Raw genomic sequence first — 20,715 nt, forward strand, 5'->3', positions numbered from 1 at the left:
TAGTTCAGACTTGTCAGATAGAACTTCTTTCTCACTTCTTTCTCATCCATTCAGGATTGGACAACACAATTTTAATAGGGCTTCAGGAAAATCAGTGTTTACTAACCAAGAGCAGCTGTTTTGCAGCCCACATGTTGCAGGCTAGAATTAAAGCCCATTCCCTCTCCCACAGTTGCCATCTACCCATTAACAATTGCTCTGTGATGAGTCTAGAATCTGTGTGCGTTCATAAGGACTGTGTTGGGATGGGTGAGGATTTGGCAGATGACTACTTCGGTCCTTGCTCCAGGGTGGCTATCCGGTGCTACCAGGAACCCATCGGGGAGGCTGAAAGCAGCCAATTCTTACTGAAGTCTAAGAAGCGGTAGGGTCCCCTAGATAGCAAGATACTTAAGAGTCAGGAGTTGAGGATGTGGGTGAAACCTTTGAAAAATGCCACTAGGCCTCAACTTTAATAATAATCTGCCTTTGTGTGTCTGGAGGTCAAGTCCCCCAGCCTGCTGGCAGACAGATGCCTTGTTCAAGGACCTGCCAGCTCTTAAACACTTAAATCTGAGCTTTGTTGGGTGCCTACTGGCCTTGGGTGTTTCCTTGCTCCTGGTGTTACTCCAACCTCCCAGAGCTACTGCAAAGCTGAGGCCCCTGCATGGGATCAACACGTGGCTAAAGGTCCCTAACAGCAAAAGCTGTTCAGCTCTGGGCTGCCAGGCATGCGGAAAAGCACTCTGTAAAAGAAACCAAGCTGTCACCTCCCCCTCCAAGCCTCCTCTTGCTTTCTGTGTTACGAAGGATAAATTACCCCACACTGGCTGAGCTTGAGAGTATGCTCACATCAGCTTCATGGTGGGGGACGTTTCAGCGATTGAGGCACATGCTCCCCCTGTCTTGGGCCTCGCTGCTTTATCTGTTGCTGCAGCCTGTGTGCTGTCAGCTCTGCTCGGCTGCACCACTGTCTGCCCCGAGCACCCACATGTGGTAATTGAAGCAGCAGCAGCTGAGGGGGCTTGCGGGGAAAGCGAAGCAAGCGTCTGATAGCTGGTCCCAGTTTGAGGGGGCTGCATTAGGTGATATGTAATATGTATTTTAATAGCTTGAGCTTAGCGTTTTATTTTGTAAACCTTTATTAGCTCGAATTTGGCACTGGCTTGAGCAGTCCTGGTACATAACTTCTGCCTCAACACCGTCTTTTCTCTTCCTTGCTGCATGTCCCCATTGCTTGGAGAGGTCCTCTCCAGATCTTGATGCTTTTCCTGCTGGTATGAATCAGGTAAGGCTGGTCCTAAGGCAAGGCTGCTGAGCGCACCACAGCCCTCTACAGGGTCCCAGACATGTGAATCTCTTTTAATAGCCCAGATTTACCTCTGGCCCCTCCAATCCCCCAAAAGCCCCAGACTGAAGTCCATGGCTGGTGCCTACAAGGCACCGTATATACGAGAGTCCCCAGTCACCCTTCTCCAGCATCAGTTCCCAGTGCTCAACACGTGGCTGCTCCTCTGCCATGTGACTGCAATGAAACCATGGCACCAGTGCGTTCCTTCATCAGGGGACTTCTGGGCAGAGCTCAGGTATTCTTATTGTCACTGTTGACAGAGCACGGATGAGAACATGTAATGGGTGCCATCTGTGTCCTACTTGTGGGACCCATCTGGGCCAGGGTGACCTATGCTGCACCTTGCCTGTGCTGGGCTTGGGGGTTCCCCCCTCGCAGGAGGCACTGGGGCTATGAGCCGATGTGGGGAGATTGGAAAGGGCACAGCAAGACACGCTCTTCTCCAGGATACCCCCTGGTGGGCAGCCAAGCATCAGCCTCGTGCTCATGCACTTAATGCAGGGAATGCACTTAAGACTGAAAATTGCTTCCAGCCTCAAAAGAAATGATATAACCAAAGGAAATGGTTTCAATAAAAGGGGATATTTTTTTCCTTTTTTCAAGGGCACTGAAAGGCTAGTTATTTGGCTCTTCAATCTGTTTACTCTTTCCCCCTTTTCTTTTTTTCCCTGTGCAAATGAGAAAGGGCCTTTGCTAACAAAGGCTGTGTGTAACCCTGGAGCATGGCTTGGATCAGCACTCCTGTAACTCCATCTGAACCGGCTTCTCCAAGGAAGCACCCCCAGCCCTTCCAGTGGGCCGGCAGCGCTGTGCGGGCAGCACTGCTCCCTCCCCGGCACTGGCTGCCTTGGTGGCACTGAGCACAGCCCCCATCCCAGCCGGGCAAGAAGCCACAGAGTTGTCCAGGCACCCCTTTGGCGTCCCCCTTCCCTCCCCTTAAAAGCAGAGATTTGGTGTTTAGAGACCTGCAGGATCCTCAGCTTTTAAGAGCATTCAGTACATCATAGCAGGTCCTACCTGGTTTTATGCTCCCTGTGATGTTGTATTGGGGTTATTTTGTTGGGCAGGAGATTTGGGGAGAAGGTTGCTTTCCACCCTTTTCCTTCATAAAATTCACATGGTTTCAGAGCAAACCATGGGGTGTGGACATTTCATAGTGATTTCTGTCTCTAATCTAACCCAGGAGAAAAGCCACTGCCAGCAGTGGGCCTGGTTTCCCTGCTGCCGTGTCTGTGTCATTTCTGTGCCCAGCCTTCCACTGGGTTGTAGCCACCCTGCCACAGTGGTGCTGACAGTGACTTTTGACAGTGACGTTTGAGCTGACAGTGACTTTTAGTTGTATTTAGTCCTCACAGCTCCCAGAAAAGCAATACCCTTAAAAGGGAAGAGGTGGGAGAAAAGAGCTCCTTTCTTGTTGCTCTTTGGGCTCAGCACTGCCCTAGAGTGAGAAACCCCATCAAATGCTATGAGATCCCAGTTGAAGGCTTACTGTGTTTTAATCTCATGGGGGAATAAAGCACGTGGCATGCCAGCAGAAGAATGAGATGGGCTGTTTTTGAACAAAGCAGAAATTAAAAAAAAAATAATGCTTTGTGCTGGATCCTCCAAGCCCTGTGCAGCCATCAGGGAGCTGATCCAGCCTGGAGTAGGAGGCAGTTAAAAATAATTATTTTTTTTTAATCTCCCTTCCTTTTGCTTCACGCTCTATTACCAGTGCAGATTGTTGAGGCTCACTCCTGAGATGAGCCACTAGTAGTTCCCCAATAAACTAAATCTCAGGTTCATGTCAGTGTTGTGGGATGGGGGCTGCAGAAGGGCACGCGAGTTTGGGAGGGAGTGCTGCCCGCCCTGCACCACCACAAGGCCAGCACATGGGGGTGCTGGGTGCTGGGGTGGCTGCTGCGACCTCAGGGAGATCCCAGCGCACTGGGGACGAAGGTCAGTCAGAGGCTCCCTCGCTGCTGGGTGCAGAACAGATTCTCTTTGCAAGCAAAGAAAGGGTTGTCACCGGCCATAGAGAGAGATGGGAGCAGGGGTTTGTTTTCAGGCATGTCAAAGCTTTTATTTCGCCCCTGCCCCAGCTTCCCCTCACCGCCTCCGGCCTAATACAGTATTTTTCCAGAAACCCTACTTTGTGAGAGATGCAGCATCCTTACCAGGGGCAAGTGAAGTGCCAGCCAGCAAACACAAGCAAGTCTGAAAAGCCTCCTTCAAGCGAGACACAGCTCCAAGACATACTTGAAAACACTTACATTTTTTTTTTCCCGTTCAGTGGAAGGCTATTTAATCCTCCAGCTGGTAAACAACCCAATCTGTGGTGCACAGCAAGATCTGGAAGGAAACCTCCCTATCGCTGAAGCTCGGTTTTGTTCCACCTGGAGGAAAACCTCAACAGCTTCACATGGGCCACCAGGGATGGGGCCAGCAGCTCCATGGCATGAAGCACCCACAGCACAGTAAAGTGCCCGCCGCTCCGAGGGCTGGAGCGAGCAGAGCTGTTGGCAGCACTCGGAGGAAGGGGCCGGGTCCCCATTAGCTGCTAAGCCACGCTGGACTGTGGCAAAGCTTGGCATTGCATCAAGGGAAGGTGTTCCCTCTTTTATGTTGGGGGATGTGTGTGTTTATAGAACAAATATGAGGTTGTACACACACGCATATGTAACCATACATAAACCAAATGGCTATTAAGTATTGCAATCGTATACAAATATAATCACTCAACATATAATATCTAAGTATAATAAATACTGTTTAATTACGCTTGTAATACATACTTTATACACATATACATATTACATATAAAGCATGTATTATCACTTACCTTTCAATTATTTGCAATAATTCCATTACACATTATAATATACTTATTATTTACACTGTATACGTGTGCATGCAAAGCGAGGCTGTTCTTGTTTTTTGCATCGCTGTTGCTCTGACAGCTCCCCGACAGCTCCCAGGCCTCATGCTGAACCCCAGGGCCAACCTGGCAGGGTGGGTGCCTGCCCCCCTCACCCCTCGCTGCGGTGCATGTGCCCCATGGCAGCTGATGACACAGACACTCTGTGACTCAGAATTCTGAACAATACTTCATATGGCAACAGGCGTGTTTTGTTTCTTTATTTTTTTATAGGCACTTGATGGTGGGGAGGGGTGAGGGAGGGACGGTTTAAATAGGGTTTGCAAGGGTATGCCTTCCCTGAGGCTGAGCCATGTGCAGTCGTCACATCTAGCTTGGATTTTTCCGTTTGTCTTTGGGCTCCTGTTGCCAAGCCAGGGTGACCTTGGCAGCGCTGGCTGTGGCGGCTCTTCCTCAGCTACCATGGTCCTCCTGCCCCAGCTGATCACTGCCAAAGGGGCACTGAGGACTCCAGCCTGGCCAGAAAATGGTGCTGCCAGCGAGGCACGGTGCCCAGCCCCACGCACACCAGTAGATAGACTGCTTGGTTATGGGGTAGGCATCCAGTTGCAGCTATGCTCATGTCCCTCTGCTCCTTTTGGCAGGGTCGATGCACTTATTGCAGCGGGGACACCCCAGTACTCTCACCTGGCTGCTTTGGCAGCCACCAGCACCTTCAGCTTTGCCATGGGATGGCCCTTCCTTGTTCCCCAGCCCAGCTGCTCCCAGCACTCCCCAGCCGCTGGAGGTTACTGTGGGGCTGTGTTGGGTAATGGCCACACTTACCCCTGGGCACCAGCCCTGCAGGGAACGTTTAGTTCCCTGCAGAAATACCAAGTTGGGTTTTTGGTTTGGGGTTTGGGTTTTTTTTTTGGCAGTGTAAGGCTTGTATTTAAGGGCACCAAAGAAGTCCATGCACAGGTAGAAATGCCCCTGCTGCCCTTGGTGTTATCCCTTTGCGCTTTCTCCAGGGGACAGCAGCTGTGCTCATTGCTGGGGGGATGGTTGATCCTGTCTTCACCTCATTGGTCACAGGGCTGCCCGAGAAGAGTCTTCACCTTTACTCATCATCAAACCTTGGCCAAAATGCAGCACCGTATGTGGCCCTGCAGGGCAGCTGCACCGAAGTCCTATTGCCACTAAGAAGCAGGGCTATGTTTTGGTCCCATTTGGGATCCCAATGATGCACACATGCCCATCACCACCGGACCGCCATCTTCCTCTGAGAAACACTCCTGACTCACAGTGGGGTGCTAAGCAAGGGTCGAGGGGATGACACCCTGCTCCATCCTCCTGGGCCGGGGCAGTCCCTAGGGAGCTCCTTACTTTTCAGCCCTTGTTGTACATCAGGCACTACCACGTTCCCAGTTCCAAGTAGAGAAGAAAATGAAATCCAATTACACTTTAGAGGTAGCACAGATTACCTTGATCTTGTCTCCTCTGGCAAGAAAAAGGGATGCAATGGAACAGCTAAAAGTAAAAAAAAACCAAAAACCAAAAACGAACTACCACAAAACCCAACTAGGAGCCCTTCAAACAAATGGTTCCCTGTAGTGGAGTCTTACAGAATAAAATGATTGTAGTTGGGGTCACCAGTCGCACGGTGTCCTCGTAACTCCGTTTTGCTCCTGTGCTGCAGCGTTTTTCGCGTCGGGGCTGCCCAGCGCCGGGGAGCGGTTGCTGCTGCTGCGGCTGCTGCTGGGCTTTGGCTCGGGCAAAGCGTTTCCAGGCCCGCAAAGCTCCAGCCCGGGCTGAAGGCAGCTGCTTCACAAAGCCAAAGTGGCCATTTTCTGTTTGCATGGGCAGGTTTTGCTTCAGAAAGCAGTATTTAGGCAGCCAGAAAGCCAAAGGTATGACCTAAATGAGTTGGATCGTGGCTGTTGGGTTTTTTTGGCTTAGTTTTTGGTTTTGTTTTCTTTTTGAAAAAGCCCAAAGGTGGGTATTTCCAAAGGTCCTACACTGAGCTAAAAGACACCCTGTTACAGACCAAATCTCAGTTGGGTATAGCCCTTAGCAGACCATGGCTGAGGCTGGAGGGCTGCATTTGCTCCAAACTCACATGGCTTTGCTGTTGTTTGGGGCACTGGGTCAGGTCTGATGGGGATGCCGGGGGAGCGGCTGCCGATCAAAGAGCCGCCGCAACCAGGACCATCTCCGAATTGCCACTACTGCAGAAAAGGTTAGAAACCAGCTGGCTAAAAGACAAAGCCCAGAGCATGTTGCCCCTCACTTCACACCAAAGAGAGCCCAAAGGGGCTCCCAGCCAGGCAGGTATTGCCTAAACACCCGCAGAGAGCACAATGGGAAGACAGTCTGTGTAGCTGTCCTTGCCACTCACTGCGCCATCAGCTTTTAAGAGCTACCTGCTGGGAACAGTATTTAGGAAAAGGGGAAAAAACCAAAAAGAAATCCATCCAAAAATCCACCTCTTTATGACTCTGAATCTGCTTCCAAATTGTGATTCATCACCAAAAGTGATGAAAAGAGCTTGTGGTGACTTGAACAATGATTTTTCCAAGCAGAGGCAGCGCTAAGCAGGGAATGTGAGACTCCTGAGAAAGCAGGAGGAATGCACTCCAAGCCTGAATGCTGCAGATGAAATTTGTTGCATCGTATAATCTGGTTTTGTGCTTTGAGTTTCAGCTAGATGGGGAGATACAAGAAAGGCCATTTTCGCAAGATCTCCAGTCCAGATTGGGAGAATCAGTCAGACTGACAGGATCACCAGCGATTTTATTTACTTTTCTTTTTCATTGCTTTGTTAAACCTCCAGCCCCAAACAGAGCAACCAAGGAGAGAGTGTCAGCATATAGGTGCAGATCAGAGACAGAGAGGAAAAAGGTTAAGATATAACAGCTGAAAGCTGTTAGATGAAAGCATTAGTTCTTAAAAGAGCCTGAGAACACTGGGGTTTTATAAAACCTCCCATTGTATTGCACTAATAAGTCAAGTGTTCACGGCCAAGCCAACAGACTCTCTCCACAGCATCTATTACCGGCATGTTTACTTACAAAGGCAGCTGCCAAGCCAAAGCCAAAGAGGAAAGATTGAAATATGGTTTTAAAGAAATACAGTCCCCTGGACTGGTTTTAATTTAAAATCCTAGGACTGGGGTTGGCATTTTCTTTTCTGTTTCACCCCCTCCTCCCCATTTCTTCTTCAAGGAATGAATTGTCCAAAGCCAGCCAGCTAAAGGGGAACTTTCCTCTAGGTGTCTCTGTCCCCATTTTTATTCTCAATTTCTCTCTCTCTCTCACATGCACACACACACAAAAAAAAAACCCAACCCTCTTCTCTGGTCTTCCCAGTCCATGCTCTCCCACATCCCAGCACAGTGCTTTGTGAAGCACAATATAACTCACACGTGCCTCAGCACCCTTCACTGTCCCCCAATGCCATGGGGCCACCCCATGTGGGAGGCACCAGCTGCCACAGGAGCAGCACATGGTGGCAGGGAACAAGAAGCCGACGCTTCAAGCTGGGTCCTGCCAGCCTGGTGGGGCGATGGGCAGGATACCGTGGACAATGTGATTTCATCTGAGCAGACACCTGCACCCATGCTGTACATATGGCTTTGCAAACCAGTTATCACTTGCTCTTGAAGAGCAGCAGGCATGGGGCCTGTATTATTGGATTTGACCAGAAATCCAGAGACATGCATGGACACAGGCAGAGTGTTCTGCTGTTGTAGTTCAGGAGAAAGCCCTGGCTCTATCAGTCCATACCTGCTGCAAACCTGCTCCTCTCTCTCTCTCTCAGGATTATTTTTCATCCCAATGGAGAGCACGTGGAAGAGAGGAACAAAAAAGCCCTCAAGGCTTTGTCAGGGAGAAATGTGTGGTCACAGTAACACACCACTGCCTACCCCAGCAATGAGGAACGGTGCAGGAAGCTGGGGGAGGACGGAGGAGAACAAGGCAAAAGAAAAGTTGGGAGCAATTTTAAATTAAAGGAAAAACTTACATTAAATTATTGCTTTATTTCTGTTTCTATGCAAGTCTCTGACACACTCCCCTCTGCCCCCAGAGACGCCATGGCCGGCCCCAACAGCCCAGTAAGGAGGAGAAAGACCTGAAGGGATCCTGCCCGAAAAAGCAGCCTTCCCAAGACTAGGATCTACAAAGTAGTCTCTTAGTTAAAAGAAAGTCCCCAACCAAGACAATCCCTCCTACCCAGCAGTGTCGGTCCCACCACCAGCCCTTGTAGATGTTGAAGGGTGGGAGGGAAAGGCAAGGAAAAGCTCCAGCGCCAGTGTTTTGAGAGGTGTCCTCCCTCCAGACCATGCATGAATGAGGCATCAGGATGTGGAGCAGACCATAACAGAGAGGGCACGGGGTTGAGGTCAACCAAGAGATGAGCACAGGGTGGGAGGAGAGGAATTGTGGCAAGATGAGAGTTACCCAGCTCTCCCTCACCTCTCCCCCCAGTCCCTGCCTCATCGGATGTGGAGGTACGAAGGGATGGAGTAATTGAACAGCAAGTAGTCCATTTTGTATAAATTAAAGAGTCTCCTTTGGTAGAAAGGGCTAATGTCCTGGAAGAACTGGGCCGTCATGTCGTCCGTCGTCCTGGTGGTCTTGGATGAAGACGGGAACTTGACACTCGTGTCAGCCCCAACCAGCTGGAGGATGTAGTTGGCATCTTCGGCCAAGGTCTCATACTTGCCCACCACGTCGTAGTGGACGATGCAGGGGTGGCAGAGTGAGTGCACCCGCTCCCAGTGCTCATTGAAGGGTTCCTCCCGCTGCGTCCGTGGATCCAGCAGGTAGTAGACAAACTCCTCAAAGCGCACGTCATCCCCGCGCTCCAGGGCCTTGTCGCTGGGCTCCTGCCGGTGCCGCCGGATGATCTTGGTCCCGTAGCGCTTGTGGAAGGCTGTGTTGTAGCTGCGGGTGAACTTGTTGCGGTATGCTGAGACTAGGCGCTCAAAGGGCTCCCGCACAAAGATGAACTTGAGGTAGCTGCGCAGGCGGTGGTTGATCTCAGGGATGCTATACTCAGAGAGGGTGCGCAGGTTGGACGAGACGTGAGCCTCGTTGGCGGGGATTTCCAGTGGGTCCCGGTACTTGCCTTGCCCCGTCAGGACCATCATCACCCGCTTCCAGTTAGTGCAGGCCACTTTGGGCACGTAGCAGTAGAGCAGCCCATGTGTGTCATCCACCACCAAGTGCCGCAAGTCGTCCGGCCGCAGAAGTCGCCGCTTGCGGGTGTAACGGTTGCAGATGTTGCTCAACAGCTCTCGTCTCTGCTGGTGAATGACCTGCAGGGATGACTGCTCAAACTGGGGAGGAAAAAAAAAAAGTCACCAGCTCACCCAAGCTGATCATGGCCTACACACAACACTTGGCCCACAACCGTCCCCATTCCCTGCCCTTTCCTGGCCTTGACAGTCACCCATGTGGGAATTTTGGGACAGTGTTGACTTTGAACACAACTTGATTTGGTGCATTTAATCCTTGGCCCTGGTGGGGGCAAAACACAAAGAAATATGATGAGGAGCCAGATGAGGAGTCAAGCCAAAGGGGGTGACAGAAGAACAGGCAGTGCAGATAGGGTCGACAACTGAACAATTTATTATAGCAAACCCAAACACACTGGGGTTAAGCTCTCCCTTACACCATTCCAGGGTAGGATACATGGCCCAACCCCTCCAGGGGCAAAGAGTGCAGCCCCTCTGCTGGTGCAGAGCCCTGCACACCTCCTGGCTGCAATGGGGCATCGCCGCATTGCACTGACACCTACACCCGCGGGCTCCCTGCAAACACCGCAGCCAAGTGGCAGAAACACAGCATGCAAGTGCAGGCAGGTATGATGAAAATGGCGCAGCTGTGCTGCCAAGGAAAGGCAAAGGGAGCCAGGTGGAGGAAAATGGTCTTTAATGCTGATGGTCAAACCCTGGGGAACAGACGGTGAGCTGGAGCAGAGGTAGGGTGGCCGGGCATGATGGAGAGGAGCGAGACACTGCTGGAGGTGGTGGGGTGGCCCTTCCTACGGGCTTTGGGTTTCTTCTCCTGAGGGACTTTTTCCACACAGGCCAGTCTGATGCCTCAGACTCCTTTGTCCACAGGGAGGTCCTTTTCCTTTATCCCTTTTGATCCTTGCATCAAGGCCTGGCAGCTGCTGCCCTGGCTTCCCAGGAGCCCAGAGCCCCCCGACCCCTGCCCCAGCTGAATCCCTCCTCCAGATTTGGGGATGTAACCTTTCCTGTCATGGTTTTAATCAGAAATCCCAAAATGTCATTAAAACATTCGGGTGAAGGAAACCATTTCCAGGAACTGAGAAGGGGAAGGTGCCTTTCTCGTTCTGCCCACTCCCTCCCCGTTTTGCTCACAAGGGTTGGGAGGTTTCACATTCAGCCCCAAGGTCAGGACCGGGAATGTCCAACAGCCTTGTCCAAACCACGAGTTCTAATGGCTTCACCGCCCATTTGCTAACTCGGGGCAGCTCTGACCCCGTGAGCTGTTGCTCTAACGCAATGACCCCCATGTTGCAAGACAACGGTGGCTTCCACTTTGGGATTGTGAAGACAGTCCCGCCAGCATCACAGGGCGCCACGGCAAATGTCTCTGCAGCCTGCAGAGATGTGGCAACCTCAAGATGAAGGGCAAGGGCAGGCCACCTCCTTGGTCCCTACATCCTTGCTGCTAACAGCTGTCATCACTTATGCATGCCAAAGGACACCCTTTGCTAGGCGCACCCTCACCTCTCCCTGGGGGCCCACAAGGGGTTTTGGGAGGCACCATTGTGGAGATGAGGTTTTGTAAAGCTCCTGCCAGGAGTTAGGATCCTGAGACAAACTGCCCATCCCATGGATGATCCAATAGACCCATCACCTTCAGAGGGGCACTAACATCTGGACAAAAAGCTCCTCCTGCAAGAGATGAACCACACTCAGACCCTTCTGGATCTCATTTCCACAAAAGAAATAACCTTGTCCAAGTCACTTTAGTGACCGCTTTCTCCAGGAACCTGCATGGACAGTAATCTGAGACAGGAGTAGGAGAAAGCATCCCATCCCTGCTTCTTCCAAGAGGCAGATGGTAAGGTAAAATGCTCAGATGGAGGAAATGCAGGTCAACAGACTCTAACTGGCACCACAAGATGATTTTGACATTGTTGGCTACTTGGCTATAAAGAAGATATAACACCTAGGGAGGTGATAATCATAGCTGAACGGGCATTCTCATGGTACACCTCTTTGCAACACAGCCAAAACTTTCAGCAGAAATTTCTTTCATTTGGAGGCTCCCCATCACCTTTTAAAATTGGAAAACCTTTTAGCAAGTGCTTAAAAAAAAAGGCATTTTAATAATGTGATTTTTTTTCAGGTGTACTTTCATAATTCAAAACTATTGGACCAGAGAGTCAGATGGACAGACATTGTAAGCAGGCATGGCAACAAATAAATTTGACTACTTTTCAACAGCCGCCCACTGGAATAAGTGCAGGTCTTGCAGTTATTTCAGAGTAAAATTGTTCCCTTCATTTCCTTCTCTTTCAAAGCCAGAGAAATTAAGTTTCAGTTTTAAGGAAATAACGCCATGACATTCCAGCAGCGTTAGGGTTTGCCGGCATTGTGGCCAAGGAATTCCACATTTGCCATTTTTCCCCGAGCAAGTGTAATTTGGCTGCTTATAGACATAAAAGCATCAACCTAGACACTAACATAAAGCACCATGTAGAGAAAGGAGATCTGTCTCTGGCTGCAGTGAGCACTGCTGATGGGCAGTGGGGAGGCAGCGGGGATGGCAGCCAGCTGCAGGGACGACCAGCATTGCCCTCTGCTTCTTGGGGGCTGCAGAAAACGACTGCCCCATGGACGTGGGGGGATGCAAGGCACATTTGGTGGCTGGGGCGTGTGGCCAGGGCCCAGCCTGTCGCACCGTTTGGAGGGTGGTTTCCTGCAGGACCTCCTGCAGGGTAGTTGTGAGCGAGGATCCCTCTGCAAAGACAAGTCTGGCTGCATGGGGGGAAAAACTGCCTGCCCAGGTGGGGATGCAGTAGAAGGAAACAAACACCTTTTGCAGCTTCAACCACAAACCCCAAGCTCCCACTGAGCTGCTAAAGGGCAAGTGGGACACCTTCCCGGATGCTGGGTCACTGATGCTGGTTGGGCTGCATGCACGGGGGGCTGGTGAGGGCAAGTGCTCCCTGCCTCAAGCAGCAACCATGGCTCATCCTGCAGCAGACCCTTGTACAGACACAGACCCCCTAAGCCCACCTGGATGGGAGCGTTTCCCTGCCCAGACTGTGCCTGGCTACCCAAGTCTCAGCAGGTATATCTGGCACAGCTCAGGGTGATGGACAGGACTCAGGGTGATGAATGGAATGTCCCACGATTACAAACCCCTTATGGCTGGGTCCAGCTTTACACGTGTGTGTATATATCTACATGCATATACATGTGTGTGTGCATATGTGTGTGTATATATATATACACATATATAGCATCCAACACAGAAGCCTCTATCAATTATTAGCTCAGAAAGAGCAGCAATGATGCTCTTGCCCTGCTATGATGGCCCAGAGTTGGCTTTGACATCCTCAGGTAGCGAAATCTGCTGGTTTTGCCCAGCTATGGCTCAGCCCACCGGTAATGAAACCATTTGCCCAAGTACCAACAAAGGCCATAAGCACTTTTTTTATCACCAATTACTCCCAAAGCAGTGTGGTCTTTTCTTTTGGAAAGAAAAGGGGCATGGGGACCTTGGGGGTGGTTGGAGACAGCACAGTGCCCCACACACCAGAGGGTGGAAGAAGGAGTCAGACCCCAGTGCCCCACTCCCTCTTTACCCCTCTATCGCCCTCTCCCTGTCCCCTTACCTGGTCACTGTCATACAGGGCCTGGAGTGGGCTGCGACCGGCCTTCCCCTGCCAGGTGGATCTCATATCCCCATCTTCTGCAGCTGGAAAAGGAGTGAGAAAAATCAGTGGGGTTGGGAGAGGCTGATTCCCTCATCCTCTCTGGAGATGCCCAAGTTCAGATGAGGCAATGTGCCCCGAGAAGAGACAGATCTGTTTGGCTGTCGGAGAAGACACTCAAGCAATGCTTGTTCCTCCCTCTTATTTTTTAACAAAACCTGCAGTTAGGGTTCAAAGGTCCAGACTTAACCTTTAAACAAATAAAAGGCCATAAATAAAGATAACAGCTTGTTGCAATTTCAAGAGCAACTGGCAACAGTTTGATCCATATGCATTTGGGAAATGCCACTGCGTGCAGGCTGCATTGGCGAGGAAATGACCCAGGAGGTGACAGGACATTCACCAGCATCGCTGCGGCCCTGTGAGGGGCAAGACAGCATCTGTGCTTGGCAGAGATAAGGGGCAGGTCCAACATCAGCAGCTCTGTGCTGAGTCCCCACGGACTCGGAGTTTGCATTTCTGGGCTCAGACACACGGTCATTAACAGACAAATTGGTCAGATGCTTCATCTGACTGATAAGTCATTTTAAGTTCTTATTCACTATTTTTTTTCCTTCCCTTCTACACTAGCAACATCTCCTCCAGTGTCTGAAGCTGAAGCAGCCACCCAAGCAGTCCTCGCCCCTTCCCTGCCATGCAGATCAGCTGGTTTGATTTCAGAGGTCTATCTGCAGCAGCACCAAACCCAGGGCTGGATCTGGCCAGCCACAAACGCAGTGCTGGACATCCAGTCGGTGACAAATGCTCAAGTTCTCATGCTCAAAAATTACATAGGGATGCAACCACCTTCCAGGCTATCCCTCAGCCCCAGGGACCTGTTTCCAGCACAGCATGGGCAGAACTGCATGGCTTGGATATCCCAAACCCAACGCAGGGAGCCAGTCACGACAGGGGTGCAGGCTCTCACTTGCAGTAACACCTCCAAGCAGCTGTCCCACCTCCCACCCACCCTCTCCGTTGGCAGAGGGTGTCATGACAGTTTTCACAGGAGAAGGTGGTTTATAACCATGGGGGTTGTGCAGCCCTGGAGTTGGCTTCCATAGAAGAAATTGCACTGTGAATTTTAAAATGGAAGAAGATGTTTTTTTCGGGGATGATAAGACACATTGTTTGGGAGATCATGGCCTGGGAGGTTCTTCTGGTCCTCCAAGTTCCTGCTCCTACACGGACCTTCTAAAATCTCAGAGGGACGTATGTGTTGGAGGGAAAAGCATCTCCCACAAACCATTTCTGGCAACATGAGGCTTTTTGCATGACAGTTTGGGGCTCTCGATCTTTTTGTTCACTGATCATCACCAAACAAAACCAAATTTGTTATAGCCCCAGATGACATCTTTTTAACTGAAATAACCAGAAGGAAAAATCCAAATCCCATCTTCATTTCCTGTGCTTATATTTTGCTTAAATGAAAACTATTCCAAAGCACAAAGTCACGAGGGTCTAAGCTAAACGTTATTCATTCCTGGAGCTGTAATTAGGGGAAAATGACTCCCTGACCTCACAAGATTTCATCAGCAGCGCACATACACTCGCGCGTTCATGGGAAATGACACTTCCTGCAACACTGGATTGATCGAGATGTGACTCAACAAGAACGTACGGTTTCTTCCTCAATCCCCTGCATCAGTTACCCCACAGGAGGGTGAAACGGCATCTGTGCTAACAAGAGATAAGCGGAAGATCCAACGTACGAGCGCTGGGCTGAGGTGCTCATTCCAGAGGAGCCCCGTTTCACATTTCCAGGCTGAGCCCTCTGCAAATGACAAGGAATGAGATCGACCTTGAAAACTCAATGCACTGCAGCTCCAATCTGCAAGCAGAGAGCATTAAACTCGAGTCCCCTTCCTGGCTACGGCTGATAAACTCCTGTTCAATTTAAGAGCATGACCCCACTGTGGGCTGTCTGCAAGCGCCCTGCACTGCAGCAGACACTTGTCCTATATTTAGTAAAAGCAATGTGGAGGCGTTTGTTTTTGAGATTAACACCTGTATCAACCATAACGTTTCTTACAAGGAACATAAGCAAACCCTAGGTGGTTCAGGCTGACCTGAAGATAAAAGAAATGCAAATTGCTCGTGGGTGTGTGGAAACACCATCCCAGGGAAAGGCTTCAGCTCCCAGTGCAGTCAGGTCATGGCCAAGGAAGAGATGGCTGGCTCAGCAGGAGGCTTTTTAGGGTGACCAAAAATCAAATCTGCAGTAAAGCAGGGAGTGAGCAGAGGTCACGCAGGTCAGTTCCATGCTCTGACTGCTCTGGGCTGCGCCTTTCGGTGCTGCTGAGGCAGGGGAACAAGCCTGGCCAGGGCCTGCTGCACCTCGCGTGACTTTTGCCAACAGCCCCACCAGAAACCTTGCAAAATGGATTTCCTCCAGCCTTTCCCCAGCACAAGATCTGGCAGAGAACAAGGCGTCTCCTTCGGATAGCAGCAAACCCCGTGGGATCCCTACTGTGCTCATGCCGTACAGGGTTCCAGAAAAAAGGGAAAGAGAAAATAAAAGGAAAAAAAGCTGCCAGGCTGCTCCCGTGCAGTAGAGGAGCCTGGGAGCACTGAGCTGGCAGGGGGAAGACACCAGCACTCCACATTCACTGCATCTTAACAGCTTTTGCTCTCCAAAGTGATGACACCACCCCCTGCCCGGGGTGCTCGCCAAACCCTTCAGAGAAAATGTCTGGCCCAATGGAAGGTTTTTACAAGGCTCCAACTGCAGGAAGTCTCCCCCCTCAGAAACCATCTGGCTCGTGCTACACGCGGCATCCCAAGGAGAAAAACAAATGGGCAGCTGGGCCATGAGGATGACTTTAGGCTACAGTGTTAAACCCTGCGGCAGAGGGGGAGATGCAGCAGCTGCAGCCCTGTGCAGCTCAGCACAGCACTGTGCCGGCACCAGTGCATGCAGAGGACAGCAGCTGATCGGTGTGTCCCATGGGACCAAGGTGTCCATGCTCTGCAGGGCTGGGGTCAGGGTGGCTCCAAACACATGCAGCTGGCAGCGTGCACTTGAACGAAGGCAAGTCCAGGCCACCTGTGCCCAAAGCATCCCCAAAACATCTGGGATCACCTGGCACCAAAATTGGCCACCACAGCAGTAGGCAGGCCAGGGCTGCAGTGGGAGGCTGTAGGTGGTGACTTAACAGAATCCAGCCTGCCTAAGACCAGGCTTGCCACCTAACACAGCTCTGTTAGGTGGTTATGGTGTTAATGGTGTTAACCACAGTTAACATCATTATGGTATGGTTAGGGTGTTAACCCACGACCCCAAACTGTGGCCATCCCGTTCACCATCCTTCAGCCCCAGCCCCTGCAACATCTCTGCTGATGCACTCCTCTCCCCATCCTTCCCCATCACCAGACCCCGGGTCCTCATCATGCAGCTCTATGATCACAGCTCAGCCCTAATTTAAACATAAACCCCCTCTTCCCTGGCTGCTCCATCCCAACCACCTCATCACGCAAGCCCACAGCGTGCTCCTGTCCTGTCCTGTCCTGATCCCTTAATTGCTGTCCCCATCCTGTCCGTGCCTTCACTGCCTACCACAAGCAGGCAATGGCCCACCTTAGGAAGGCTGAGCTCAAGGGGCTCCACAGCTGGCTGAACTGCACAGCTGGAGAGGAAAACAAACATGGAGCAGGGGAAAGGCTCAATTCTTGATCTGTGCTTGTTTCTTCCACCAGATCTGGGATACAGCCTGGGCTGCGAGGAGGAGGAGGGAGGAAGGGGGCAGATGGGCAATGGCATTTACACACTCCTTTCACTCTTTCACGCTGAGAGCAAGTCAATAACCCACCCCCTGTACCACTGGCTTACCAATCCCTGGGATGCTCCTGAGACTCCAAGAAGTTTGGGAAGGCCAGAGAACATTGAAACATATGACAGTGTTGAGGAGGCAGTATCATCAGAGTAAATTAATGATTCATGCTGCATTTTGGCACCGTGGCCCTGAGTACAGCAGGATCTTCCATCATGGAGGAGCTGCCAAGATCTTCACATCCTGGCTTTCCTCCTACCATTATAGCTTCTTACTGAGGTTCCCAGATTCCACCACATGCAGTGGTAATCCTTGGAAATTTAGCATCGCCACAGTTACATCCGAAAGCAGGGATGTCACTTAGCCAAGGTATATCGAGTTTCTAAAGGGGAGAAGAGATCGACCCTTGGCAACTGCTGGATCACCATTTGGATAGCAAGTATTAAGACAGTGTACGTCAGTGATTTAAATCCAAAATGTTTTTCACTGAGACAGGCAGAAGGAAATATCGCATTTTTCCCTTGCATCTTCAAAGGATGAGGCAAGGGAATAAGAATGATGCAGAGCAAGAGACAGAAAATCCCATGATAAGGCATTAACATTGGCCAGAAATCACCAAATGAGATGAGCCTGAAAGGGAGCTCAAGCACATTTTTGAGTCTTCTGTGCTACAAGTGCTTTCAGTCTTTCCTTTGGATCTTAAAAAGGTAAGGCGCTCCCACCCTCCTTTTCCCCGACAGCCCAGATTTTAATGCTGTCCCATCAAAACTGAAGTTGTTCTCTTGCGTGGTGTGACATCAACACCGCAGCAGGATCTGGGGTTTCAATGACTTGCCAGCTCTCTTTGGAAAAGGGAATAGATTTTAAAGCTGTGAATATTTAGGTGTACTAGCTGATTGCAAAGACAGCCAGACATGTGTGAGGTGAGGGAAAGACTGGATCATGCCTATCCCAGACTTCCACCAGTGAAAGAATTTGCTGTTTTGGCTGCACTGACTCTTAATTGCAGAGGGAGGTTCTCTGCAACCACAACAGCAAATCCAGCGCCTGAATTGAAGAGTTTGGCTAGGAGACAGGATTCAGGCAGTAACAAGCTTGCTAAGCTGACATCAGCATTACTGAGGCTTTAGAAAACAGTCTGAAGGAAAGAAAACAATTAAAAGATGTGGGTGCAACTGGATAAAGGAATAAAATCAACATGGCATTTACTAAGTGCAGCTTATACTCATGCAGCCCAACCGTCAATAAAATAAGCTGTTTCTGTAGATCAAACATATGCGGTAGATCTTCACCCAGATATATGTAACACATCGGATATGACATACCACAGGCAATAAGTACTTCAAACAGAGAAGATGAAGTTTAAAAGGTGAACTGCAAGGGACAAGCAACTGGAAAGCAGGAGGTGTTTAAATGGGAAATACTGGGCAGAAGGCAGATTTCTAGTAAAATATCTCCGAGATTGGCTTTGGGAGCAATACTTCAAGAATGAATCAACATAAAAATAGAAAGATAATGATGATGGACAAAGTGTTGACAAAGGCTGTCATGGCAGGGAGAGACTGAAACACTAACAGGGAAACTAAAGTTTCATCCTGGATCAGGGGAGGGGAAACATAACAGAATTTAATTTTGCAGTGATGGAATTCAGCAGTTTCTGCTGCTTTGCTGCTGGGAGTGGCAGGAGGTCCTAGACGCATTAGTTCTGGGCTATCAGCTGCCAGTGTGACAGTCATAAAAAAGGCAAATGAAGTCCTGAAACGTATCAGGTGAGATATGTGCCACAGCAGCAAAAAATGCATGAATACTATTATCCATAACACTGGCGACCCTCACCTGCAGCACAGACAGCTCCGCTCTCCTGGGACCAAGGCAAATCCAGAGCTGCTGAGAAGGGCTGTGAAGCAACAAGGCGATCCCAGGACTTGATGCCCCATGGGAGGCTACAAGGGCTGGATGTGTGTACGAGCTAAGCCAGGATGTGATTGTCCCCTGAGAATGGGCCAACAGAGAGGGACTGGGACTGTTTCACATGCCTGACACCTTCATGCCCACTTGCTCAGGTGCCAAATAGGAAGAGATTTGGAAACCCCAGATCAGTGGAAGTCTGGCCAAGATGCAGCAGGAACAACCCAACTCCTTTTGGGCTGGAGGATGGAGCTTTCAGGTGTTTTTCCAGGATGGACCCTGGGCCACAAGGAGCCAAAAACTCCACTTGCAGCCTCCGATATGAAACATGGGGGAGGATTAAAACCTGGAGATTCAGTGGTCCCCAGCCAGAGGAAGTAAAGAGAGAGCACACACACTTACACGTGAGTACGCACCCCGGAGGCCCCAAGCTGCTACGCCTGACCCCACCACTGCCTCCTTGCTGCTGTCTCACAGCCCCAGCTTCACTTCCTGTTGTGTCTGCACAAAGCCTAAAAAAAGAGAAAAAATAATCGTGGTGCCTGGCCACCCAAAATGATCAGTCTGCGTGTTAATTACAGCCTGCAACTCCCAGTGGGTGAGTGGGATAGGTGCTTGTTTGTACTGTAGGAAGAGCCAGCTCTCAGGGCAGCCCCTCTTGGGGACATCTGAGAGATGCTCACTCTCAGACCAAAAAAAACCCAAACTCTGAATTTGAGGGAGGGAGTGTGTGAAACAATCATATTTGTGATGGATTCTGGATTTGAACATAGGAAATGGTATTGGTGACATGAATTGACTGCCTGGCACACGTGGCATGTGCACAGCTGCGCAGCTGAACTGTATTTATAGGATAAAGAAGAGTTTATGGTGGGAAATAAGAACGATATTACCACTTTATATTAAAAGCAGAAACACCTGGAGCTCTATAGTGTAACGGGATCAGCACTTGCTTAAAGTCCGTCACTGGAAGAGCCAGAAATTAGGACCTGGATCTATCTCTTTGTGGGCACAGCAATGAGCTTTTGTAGACTCTTCCCTGGCATCTGTCATGGGCGATGAAGGAGTGCTTTGGCTGTACCAGTGATGGCTCGCTCATCCCTGACTGTAGAGACGCAGCCCCGCCTTGTGAAGACAGGCTCCTCGCTATTAAAATAACTGTACCCAAGAGGCATAGAGAAGGATCCTACCATCTAATTTAAGAAAGGATATTGAGACTGCGTTATTCAAAGCCAAATCTTAGCTGCGGCCACTGCCTGCTGAATCTGTCCAATTTTTTATTTTAACATCTGGAAAAAAAAAAGAGAAAGAGGAAAAAAAAGAAAATAGAGCTTGACACAGCAGGGAGAGATGCAGACAGTTCCTGCAGTGTGAGCTCAGTTTTCCTTCGTGGTTTGATAGCAAATCCTGGGATACGCTGCCCAGTTGGCAGCTGGACACTTTGTGTGAGAATGGTACAGGACACAGAGGCCAAGAAATCACACATGGAAACAGCTGTCAAACCCCTGGGCAGTGGCCCATGGTCTGTGCAAAGAGCTGCTCTGCCGGGAAGGGTCAAAGCTATTGGGTTGAACAGTGCTGGTCTCAAGGAAGCAAAGTTTCAGTCTAGGAAGTTCTGGCTTTTATGCTTGGGCTTGTAGTGGTGAAGAACACATTTGGTTCAACAAAAGGGTTGATTGTTGTTTTATTGTTTTGCTTTGTGTTGGTTTTTTTTTGAGACACTTCTCAAAACGAGGGTGATGTGGGATCCCAAATCCTCCACTGAACTCCAAACCCAACAACTTAACACTGCTGAAGGTAATGACCTCTGTTTGATGGAGAAGAGGACCAAATTAGTGACCATTTGCTTTCTTGCATGCTGCATTCAGCTGTGAAAAAGCGGCAATTCTGGAGTTCTCATCTTTATGCAT

General features: G+C 50.1%; 2 protein-coding genes across 4 annotated transcripts in view; both read right to left on the bottom strand.

Annotated features, from left to right (window-relative positions):
- The window catches only part of TMEM43 (transmembrane protein 43), a 494,721-nt gene that overhangs the window by 384,194 nt on the left and 89,812 nt on the right, over nucleotides 1-20,715 (bottom strand). The window lies entirely within an intron of this gene.
- CHST13 (carbohydrate sulfotransferase 13) overlaps nucleotides 8,173-20,715 on the bottom strand; it is a 32,525-nt gene continuing 19,982 nt past the window's right edge. For all 3 annotated transcript variants that reach the window (XM_075095996.1, XM_075095997.1, XM_075095995.1), the window contains exons 2-3: nucleotides 13,050-13,132; nucleotides 8,173-9,507 (exon numbers count right to left, since the gene is read on the bottom strand). In XM_075095996.1, coding sequence (XP_074952097.1) covers nucleotides 8,662-9,507; nucleotides 13,050-13,115 — 912 coding nt within the window. In that variant the 5' untranslated portion in view covers nucleotides 13,116-13,132 and the 3' untranslated portion in view covers nucleotides 8,173-8,661. The remainder of the gene's footprint in view (nucleotides 9,508-13,049; nucleotides 13,133-20,715) is intronic.

Source organism: Phalacrocorax aristotelis, chromosome 6 (genome assembly GCF_949628215.1).
Source record: "Phalacrocorax aristotelis chromosome 6, bGulAri2.1, whole genome shotgun sequence".
Lineage (NCBI taxonomy): Eukaryota > Metazoa > Chordata > Aves > Suliformes > Phalacrocoracidae > Phalacrocorax > Phalacrocorax aristotelis.